This window comes from Malus sylvestris, chromosome 17 (genome assembly GCF_916048215.2).
Source record: "Malus sylvestris chromosome 17, drMalSylv7.2, whole genome shotgun sequence".
Lineage (NCBI taxonomy): Eukaryota > Viridiplantae > Streptophyta > Magnoliopsida > Rosales > Rosaceae > Malus > Malus sylvestris.
The window spans coordinates 13525338-13535793 of record NC_062276.1 but is presented as its reverse complement, the minus strand read 5'-3'; the positions used below and the strand labels follow the sequence as shown (position 1 = coordinate 13535793).

The 10456-nt window shown below is 40.5% G+C and overlaps 2 protein-coding genes across 4 annotated transcripts; both read left to right on the top strand.

The window, feature by feature from the left end:
• The first annotated feature begins 2980 nt into the window (after nucleotides 1-2980).
• On the top strand, nucleotides 2981-5387 carry LOC126610683 (putative multidrug resistance protein). The gene is made up of 2 exons (XM_050278788.1): nucleotides 2981-4403; nucleotides 4673-5387. Exons 1-2 carry the CDS (start codon nucleotides 3063-3065, stop codon nucleotides 5015-5017), a joined length of 1686 nt encoding a protein of 561 aa, XP_050134745.1. The 5' UTR covers nucleotides 2981-3062; the 3' UTR covers nucleotides 5018-5387.
• Nucleotides 5388-5959: 572 nt separating this feature from the next.
• On the top strand, nucleotides 5960-8377 carry LOC126610684 (uncharacterized). Of its 3 annotated transcripts, none has more exons than XM_050278790.1 (5): nucleotides 5960-6053; nucleotides 6279-6917; nucleotides 7058-7294; nucleotides 7418-7509; nucleotides 7587-8377. In XM_050278790.1, exons 1-5 carry the CDS (start codon nucleotides 6012-6014, stop codon nucleotides 8227-8229), a joined length of 1653 nt encoding a protein of 550 aa, XP_050134747.1. In that variant the 5' UTR covers nucleotides 5960-6011; the 3' UTR covers nucleotides 8230-8377. The 3 variants fall into 3 exon arrangements, with proteins under 3 accessions (XP_050134747.1, XP_050134746.1, XP_050134748.1); XM_050278789.1 differs by having other exon boundaries at nucleotides 5980-6053; nucleotides 6276-6917; XM_050278791.1 differs by having other exon boundaries at nucleotides 5983-6053; nucleotides 6201-6917.
• Nucleotides 8378-10456: the final 2079 nt, after the last annotated feature.

The window sequence follows — 10456 nt, the reverse complement described above, 5'->3', positions numbered from 1 at the left end:
ACTCCTACTTTACCCCGGATATCCTCATTCCTAATCTTATCCTTTCTCGTGTGCCCACACATCCAACGAAGCATCCTCATCTCCGCTACACCCATTTTGTGTACGTGTTGATGTTTCACCGCCCAACATTCTGTGCCATACAGCATCGCCGGCCTTATTGCCGTCCTATAAAATTTTCCCTTGAGCTTCAGTGGCATACGGCGGTCACACAACACGCCGGATGCACTCTTCCACTTCATCCATCCAGCTTGTATTCTATGGTTGAGATCTCCATCTAATTCTCCGTTCTTTTGCAAGATAGATCCTAGGTAACGAAAACGGTCGCTCTTTGGTATTTCTTGATCTCCGATCCTCACCCCTAACTCGTTTTGGCCTCCATTTGCACTGAACTTGCACTCCATATATTCTGTCTTTGATCGGCTTAGGCGAAGACCTTTAGATTCCAACACTTCTCTCCAAAGGTTAAGCTTTGCATTTACCCCTTCCTGAGTTTCATCTATCAACACTATATCGTCTGCGAAAAGCATACACCAAGGAATATCATCTTGAATATGTCGTGTTAACTCATCCATTACCAACGCAAAAAGGTAAGGACTTAAGGATGAGCCTTGATGTAATCCTACAGTTATGGGAAAGCTTTCGGTTTGTCCTTCATGAGTTCTTACGGCAGTCTTTGCTCCTTCATACATATCCTTTATAGCTTGGATATATGCTACTCGTACTCCTTTCTTCTCTAAAATCCTCCAAAGAATGTCTCTTGGGACCCTATCATACGCTTTTTCCAAATCTATAAAGACCATGTGTAAATCCTTTTTCCCATCTCTATATCTTTCCATCAATCTTCGTAAGAGATAGATTGCCTCCATGGTTGAGCGCCCTGGCATGAACCCGAATTGGTTGTCCGAAACCCGTGTCTCTTGCCTCAATCTATGCTCAATGACTCTCTCCCAGAGCTTCATTGTATGACTCATTAGCTTAATACCCCTATAGTTCATGCAATTTTGTACGTCGCCCTTATTCTTGTAGATAGGCACCAAAGTGCTCATTCGCCACTCATTTGGCATCTTCTTCGTTTTCAAAATCCTATTGAAAAGGTCAGTGAGCCATGTTATACCTGTCTCTCCCAAAAGTTTCCACACTTCGATTGGTATATCGTCTGGGCCTATTGCTTTTTTATGCTTCATCTTCTTCAAAGCTACAACCACTTCTTCCTTCCGGATTCGACGATAAAAGGAGTAGTTTCTACACTCTTCTGAGTTACTCAACTCCCCTAAAGAAGCACTCATTTCATGTCCTTCATTGAAAAGATTATGAAAATAACCTCTCCATCTGTCTTTAACCGCGTTCTCTGTAGCAAGAACCTTTCCATCCTCATCCTTGATGCACCTCACTTGGTTTAGGTCCCTTGTCTTCTTTTCCCTTGCTCTAGATAGTTTATAGATATCCAACTCTCCTTCTTTGGTATCTAGTCGTTTATACATATCGTCGTAAGCCGCTAACTTAGCTTCTCTGACAGCTTTCTTCGCCTCTTGCTTCGCTTTTCTATACCTTTCACCATTTTCATCAGTCCTCTCCTTGTATAAGGCTTTACAACATTCCTTCTTAGCCTTCACCTTTGTTTGTACCTCCTCATTCCACCACCAAGATTCCTTTTGGTGTGGGGCAAAGCCCTTGGACTCTCCTAATACCTCTTTTGCTACTTTTCGGATACAACTAGCCATGGAATCCCACATTTGGCTAGCTTCCCCCTCTCTATCCCACACACATTGGGTGATTACCTTCTCTTTGAAAATTGCTTGTTTTTCTTCTTTTAGATTCCACCATCTAGTCCTTGGGCACTTCCAAGTCTTATTCTTTTGTCTTACTCTTTTGATATGTACATCCATCACCAACAAGCGATGTTGATTAGCCACGCTCTCTCCTGGTATAACTTTGCAATCCTTACAAGTTATACGATCCCCTTTCCTCATTAGAAGAAAATCTATTTGTGTTTTTGACGACCCACTCTTGTAGGTGATCACATGTTCTTCTCTCTTCTTAAAGAAGGTGTTGGCTAAGAAGAGATCATATGCCATTGCAAAATCCAAGATAGCTTCCCCATCCTCATTTCTCTCCCCAAAACCATGGCCACCATGAAAACCTCCATAGTTGCCTGTCTCCCTGCCCACGTGTCCATTTAAATCTCCTCCTATAAATAACTTCTCCGTCTGAGCAATTCCTTGCACCAAGTCTCCAAGATCTTCCCAAAATTTCTCCTTCGAACTCGTATCCAACCCTACTTGAGGTGCGTACGCACTAATCACATTGATAAGTTCTTGTCCTATTACAATCTTGATTGCCATGATTCTATCTCCTACCCTCTTGACATCTACAACATCTTGTACCAAGGTCTTGTCCACGATGATGCCAACACCGTTTCTCGTTCTATTTGTGCCCGAATACCAAAGTTTAAACCCTGAGTTTTCTAGATCCTTTGCCTTACTACCAACCCACTTAGTTTCTTGTAGGCACATAATATTTATCCTTCTCCTCACCATAACTTCCACTACTTCCATAGATTTTCCCGTTAAGGTTCCTATATTCCACGTTCCTAAACGCATTTTGCTCTCTTGAACTCTACCCTTCTGTCCTAGCTTCTTCACCCTCCCCCGTCTAATAGGATCAAAGTACTTCTTTTGTGTGTCCCGGGTAAAGTTGATAGGAGCATATGCTCCCAAACAACTTTGAGTGGAGTCGTTCGAAAAGAAGTTTCTATGGCCCCCTTGCTCATTTAACACTGCATCCGGGTGCCGATGGAGATACAGCGACCCTTGCTCACTTATCACTGTGCTCAGGCCACACAGCGCGCCACTTACGGGTGACGCCCTAGCTTTAGCGCGATTTTGTTCTGGATTCATTTTCATAAGGATTCGACGTGATCATGGAGTGCCGGCTGTCGACTACCTGACGCCCTCCCCCTCCTCCTTTATCCGGGCCTAAAACCAAAAAAGGTTCAACTTTCGGATATATGGTTGTTGCAAAGACCAGAGGTGCCAACGCTCTTAGTAGGGTTTCTTTTTGGTATGAATGTAGGTGCAATTTTGTCTCTCTTTCCTTTTGTTCTAGGTCTAGCCCTCGAAATATATTTCGATAAAGACCCATCGAAAATCAAGAAAAAAGTTGAGCCTCTTTGTTTAGCACTTGTTGGGCTTGGCATTGGGAACATACTCTTCATGACAGGACAACAAGGCTTGTGTGGCTGGGCGGGAACAAAACTTACAATGAGAGTGCGAAACCTCCTGTTTCGTTCGATATTAAAACAAGAGCCTGGTTGGTTTGACTCCGAAAAAAATTCGAAAGCAGTTCTGGTCTCGATGCTCTCGATTGATTCTGTCAGTTTTCGTTCGGTCCATGTCGATCGATTATCAGTACTGTTGATGGGCTTGAGTTCAGGTATCGTGGGACTTTGTTTGTGCTTTTGGCTTGATAAGTGGCTAACTCTTCTGGCTGCTGCTCTCGCTCCTTTGACCCTTGGTGCAAGTTACTTCAGCTTGATCATAAATTTAGGGCCAAAACTCGACAACGATGCTTATGCTAAAGCGAGCAACATTGCTGCCGGTGCAGTTTCAAACATAAGGACAGTCACAACATTTTCTGCTCAGCAACAGTTGGTTAAGTCCTTTGAAAGAGCTTTATTGGGGCCGAAGAGGAAATCGGTTAAAAGGTCACAAATCATGGGCCTAACACTAGGCTTTTCGGAAGGTGCTTTGTATGGAGCATACACCTTAACTCTTTGGTTTGGTGGTTACCTTGTGAAAGAAGGCAAAGCAAGCTTCGGCAATGTGTACAAAATTTTTCTCATCCTTGTTTTGAGTTCGTTTTCTGTTGGACAATTAGCCGGTCTTGCACCAGACACATCCATGGCTGCAACAGCAATTCCAGCAGTTTTCGATATCATTACTCGCAAGCCATTAATCAGCAGCAGCAGAGAAAAAGAAATGAAGCTTGACCGGTCGAAACCATTGGACATTCAGTTCAAAATGGTGACATTTGCATACCCTTCTAGGCCAGATGTGAACGTGTTGAGTAACTTTTGCTTGAAGGTCAAAGGCGGTAGCACAGTGGCACTGGTGGGTGGAAGCGGATCCGGGAAATCTACGGTGATATGGTTAATACAGAGGTTTTATGATCCAATTCAAGGGAAGGTGATGATGGGAGGGGTGGATTTGAGGGAGATAAATCTGAAATGGCTGAGAGGGCAAATAGCTCTAGTGGGTCAAGAGCTTACATTGTTTGCAGGCACTATAAGAGAAAATATTGCTTTTGGAAACCCTAGTGCTTCACGGGGTGAAATTGAAGAAGCTGCAAGGGAAGCTTATATTCACGAGTTCATTAGTAGCCTCCCTCAAGGCTATGAAACTCAGGTATATACTTTATACTCTATAGTCTGGATATAGAACAAACGTTCGTTCTTTATCAAAGAACAAACGTTCGTTCTTTATCTAAGAACAAACTGTCAATATGTCATTGATAACGTGTTGATATCATTATCGCCAACAAAATGTTTACAGGCATATTATCCATATATTTTGAACAAAACGTATTAAAGAATAGACGTTATGCACATAGAATTTCTAGATCGTACGATGCATATATATCACCATAATTGCTTTCTCTTTCCTTTCATCTATAGGTTGGTGAGAGTGGAGCCCAGATATCCGGGGGGCAGAAGCAAAGGATTGCCATAGCAAGGGCAATACTGAAGAAATCAAAGGTACTGCTTCTAGACGAAGCAAGTAGTGCACTGGATTTGGAATCGGAGAGACACATACAATATGCACTTAGGAAGATCAGCAAACGGGCTACAACCATCATAGTGGCTCACCGGCTTTTGACGATCCGAGAGGCTGATATGATAGCGGTTATGAGCAACGGTGCCATCACTGAATATGGGAGCCATGAGACACTTATGGCCTCTCACCTTAATGGTGTGTATGCTAGTTTGGTGCGTGCAGAAACTGAAGTCAATGCATTTTGACCATAATGGGTAACTTGTAAAGTTGCCATTGGAAATTTTCTTATGGGGAATATTGATTAGCAGTTGCTTGCAGTTATAGAGAAGTAGAGTCCATTTTAATATCATTTGGTCCACACTCTACCTTTTGTGATGTTAGGGTTTGTAATTGATGTACCAACGGACACCCAATGACCAAAATGGGTGGGGTTTAAACTTGTGCATCGTTTTGTTTTATGCTTGGTTAGGCTAGTTGGTAAACCTAAATGAGGGACTGTGTAGGATATATTGAAGTACTTAATAGGTGAATGTATTATGTGCATGGATGTATTGTAGCCATTTTTTTAGGTAATATTTTAATTTTGACCGGAATGAAATATCATTTTTATATCTACATGTTTACTTACTTGGAATGAAATAGTCTTGAAGTTGAGAAGAGAAAGAAAGATTGTGTATGAGATCAACAATTTCCCCTAGTTAATTTCATCACTGATAGGCTGATATTCCAGGTCCTAAACCTATGATTTCCACAACTAAACCATCAATTAGGTACCAAAATATACTCTAACGAAGTCTATATCAATGTCATTAAACGGAATTATACCTTGTTATTATCCTTGATTAAGAGATGCCTCATGGTGTACCCAAAGTAGGTGATGCCTAATGTGTATATGACCACTTGTACCAATTCTAGTGAAATACTTTATGAGGCTACTTTGTATAGAAGCATAATTTGTGACCAAGATCAAGTCCTTCCATCTCAAACTCTTCCCAAAAGGAGAAATGCAACCACAAAGAGACCCACGACCTAATCCACAAACCAAATATATAAAAAAAGGGTGATCAATCACAACTAATAAAGAAAAAAGTCCATAAAATTTTATGTGTATTAAATGTAACTTGGCTTTGAAGCCAAGAGAAGCTGATGTTTACGTGCCTGGCATGCAAAGCTAAAGCCGACAGAAGTGCTTTTGGACAAGCCAATATTGCTGCCATAGTTCTCTGCCTCATCATCTCTATGCAGGAATCTTCCCTTGATTTCACTGCATCTCCTCCTCAGGTATTCAGAAATTATGAACAAATCTTGATTGTAATTCAAGTTTTCGTTATCTTGGTTTTTGTCGTTCAGATTTTTGTTTTCCTTAGTATTTCTAGTGAATTTGTAACTAATGCTAATTTACTTTCCGGATGAACTAACTGATATTAGAAATTTCGTTTTCTTGATTTGTGTTGTTCGAGTTGTTTCCCAATGCGTGGTGTTCATTAATTAGTTTGGATTTAGCAGAACAAGAGGAGAAAAGAAATGGCTTCCCTCACACCAGGAGTTTTGATAAAGCTTCTTCAGAGCATAAACTCCAACGTGAAGGTTCGAGGAGAATATCGATCAGTCCTGCTTCAAGTGATCAGCATCGTGCCCGTCTTAAGTGGCTCGGAACTCTGGCCTAACCAAGGGTTCTTCATAAAAGTCTCTGATTCTTCTCATTCCACTTATGTCTTGCTGTCGAGGGAAGACAATGAGATTATATTGAATAACAAGTTGCAGCTTGGCCAGTTTTTCTATGTCGATAGAATGGAGGCAGGAACGCCGGTTCCTATTCTTGTTGGGGTCAGACCAGTTCCAGGACGACACCCTTTCATGGGGAATCCAAAGGATTTGATGCAAATGTTGGAGCTATCAGAGAGTCTGGTCCAAGCTGATCCCGAAGGAACTAGTAGTTTGAAATCGAGGGATTCCTTCGATGAAAACCCAAGACAGACGTTTGTTATCAAAGAGGAAAAGGTGGCTGTTGCATCTAGGTATATGCATGGTGTTTCGACATCAAATTCAAAGCCTAGCGCGGTAGATTCTAATGGTGGTGGGAAGAACAATGACAATGAGAGTGGTGCTAAGAAGGTTGCAATGGTGCAGAAGCTTAATGGTCAGGTACAATTTGCGTGCAAACTGCAACCGTTTTTAAGGATAACTGTTTTTCTCAAATGTAACAAAGTTCTAGTGTAGGAAACACATTTCTGTTGAATGTTTAGACCAGTTATGTAGTATGATCATTTTTAGTAATGTTACAGGAATGCTCAATAGCTCCTCCCCACAATCGACCTGGTGCGCTTGCATTAAAGGCAGAGGTAGATGCATCTAACACCAAGAAGACTGCTGTGCCTTCAAGAAGCACTTCTGCAAAACGCACTTCAAGCAAACAGGAAACCATGAACTCTAACTGCTTGTCAAACCGAAAAGATAAAAGTAATTCAGCAGAGTCAGTTTTGTGGCCTTCTCTTCCTGCTAATTTTATGAAGCTCGGAAAGGTAACCAAGGCAACAATGACGTATTCATTGAATTTCATTGATGTGAGCTAGTCAACAATATATCGAATCCATTGAAGTTGCAATTTGACACTTACTTCGTATGTTTTGTTAAAATTTTACAAGGGAATGCTTAGAAGGAGAAATCTAGCTTCTTTGGTTGCAGCAGAAGCTCAGAAAGAAGCATCTACAGCAGCATCTCTTGTCAAATGCCTTAGGTAGACTATAATCTTACATGTGTGAATCACCTTAAAAATTGTCTCACAGTGAAATCTTTGTGTTTTTTTTTTTCAAGTATGTTCTCCGATCTATGCTCATCTGCCTCCCCGGACAATCCCCACATCTCACTCAACAAATTTTTCATACTCCACCAGCTCATTGACCAACCGAATATTGCAGCTCCGTTAAAGGATGGTTTAATTCCTTTAACTACAAAGCAGTTACCTCCAGATGTCGAAAGGTTGAGCAAAACGACGGGCCTAATTCATGGTAAAGGTACATTGAAGTCTTCGAAAGTCCCCGCTGAGTTAAGTGGAGCAGAGAAACTAGAGTGGGCGAAAGGAGATAGTGCGAAGGAGAGAGCAGAACTCAGAGAAGCTCTCGTAAATGAAATAAGATCTTGGTTCTTGAATTTCTTGGAGGAAGCATTGGATTCTGGCTTTCGTCTGAAAACCCAAGAAAAGAAAGGTAAGGACAGTGGTGGGCGGCGCAATGAGCCAGAGAATCAAATCGCTGCGACGCTATCACAGCTTAAGAAAGCAAATGAGTGGTTGGATAAACTGAAAAAGAGTCTGAGCTCAGAGAACAATATACCGGTTGAGACTGTTGACAGGTTGAAACAGAAAGTGTATATTTGTTTACTTGCTCATGTTGAATCTGCTGCTACAGCTCTAGAAAACAGATCCGATCGCAACTCATTCAGCGAAATATACGAATAAATTATTACATATGAGATGGTTTTTGTGCCAAACAAGGCGATTTGAGCCAGGCATTGTTACTGAACTTGTGGGTGATGAAATAATTTATGGATGCTACGTATGTATAAATTTAAATTAATACCAATAAATGATGATATTTGGTACATAACCTTTGAAGAAATGCATAGGAGTTAAAGAAAAAAAGAGTCAAGGATGTGTGGCACTTACAATCGGGGATGTTAAGGACGTTGCAGCATTGCAGAACTAGAATCTGTTCGATAACAAACACTCGATACAATCATCGGTGAAATGAGTTAAAACGTGAGCTCCGAAAAAACAGACCTATTTCATTGCAGCCAACCTTGTGCCTGAAAGGGAGAGAGTCCAAGCTGGAGAGGTAGAGCACATGCAAAATTCTCAGACAATGCTGATATATCTGGCATGTGCCCTGCTTCTCCAGCATGGCTCATTCTCCCTATATCCACCCTTAACTTCCGGCCGAACGATCACAAACGTCCGTCTGAGCACCTCCCTACAGAATTTGTTTTAGGGTTTATTAATAAATATCTAATAAGAAGCGTGGAAATAATGGGTGATTAAAAAGGATTTTATATCCAGAAAAACGTACCTGTATGGATATACCTAATGCTGCTCAAAGCTGATGAGCTTACAATGGATCCCACCTACTAGGTTGACAAGCACTTTTGGTGGTGGTAGGGTTGTTGTTTGCTCTTCTGCTTCTGCTTATAAAATAAGCATTTTTTTTTATTGTTCTTGAAGTGAAGCAAGAGGAATGTTGAACCAAACAAAACTTTGCTCGAGCAACCGTTGAAGTTTGGCTGCCAAAAGAGAAAATAGGGTTGCATTTTAGTGCAGAAAAAAGAGTTGACCTTATGAGTTTTACTTTAAGAGTGGTTTAAAAACCAATTAGAACTACTCTCCAACCAACAAGTTACAATATATGTATGGATGTTTCTGTTGGCACCCTTTTTTATTCATTTGACCCAATTTCTTAATAAGTTTCGGTTAAACATTTTCGACCAAAGATCGGTTGAACATTTTCCAACAATACTGATACTATCCCTAACTTGGTAATTACCAAGTGCACAATTCGTCAGGTTTACCACCTGCACACTCCGTTAGGTGTGAGGTTTTATCACATAAGGTCTCAATGTTAGTTGAACTGAGGTTATGATATTTAAACTATTATTTCTCTTTTTGTATAGCCAATGTGGGATTCAACACGCCCCCTCACATGGAACCCAATTAGTGGGTCACATGTCGAAGGTCCACACATCGGCAACCACGTGGAGTCAAGGGGACTCATCCTACACGTGGGGCTAAGGGACCCACTATCATCACGCAGGGCCAAGGGGACACATAGGGACGGCAATTCTAACCGTTAAACCTGATAACCGTGGATAACCGCCCTAATGAAACAGATTTGGGTATGGAAGTTTGGGTATATTCTGGATATGGAGAAAAATCGTTTATATTATTCGGTTATGATTTTGGATATGGTTATAGAGGTCCCCAAACTGTATCCATAACCGAATCCGACCCAATTAGTAAATAATATAATTTATATATGTATATATAATATATATATATATATATTTATGTATATATGTATATATGTATATATGTATATATGTATATATGTATTTGTATATCCATTATTTACCGAACCATTACCTTGAGAATATAAAAATTGCATTTTGTAGGAAAGTAAAGTTTTGAATCAAAATCAATGCGAACTCAATGATGCTTATGAAAGATATCAAAGACAAGCTAACATCATCAGTGTTTTAATTTTTATACTCAACAAGTTCATTCATTGGATCATTTTATAAATCAAATGTTTAATGACGAAATTAATATCTACTAACTTATAATGTCTCAACTAAACGAATATATTTTTTATATTGACGAAGATGGATATACTCATTAACCGATGAGAAATCTGTTACCCAGTGGGTATGGTTATGGATAATACTCGATAGTTAATTTGCGGTTATGGATATGGTTAATTTTCGTGGTTATGGGGATGGATATAGCATTTCCGTCCACAAACCGAACCATTGTCATCCCTAGGGACACACCCATCACGTACGCTCCCTGGCTCGGATACCATGTAGAATTATTAGAGAGACGGGCCGAATGGTCCACTAATAAGCCAAATATTACTTGTACGGCTATAAAATAGTTTGTTACAGTTGTAACAAACTATCTGTGTTAGTTAAGAACT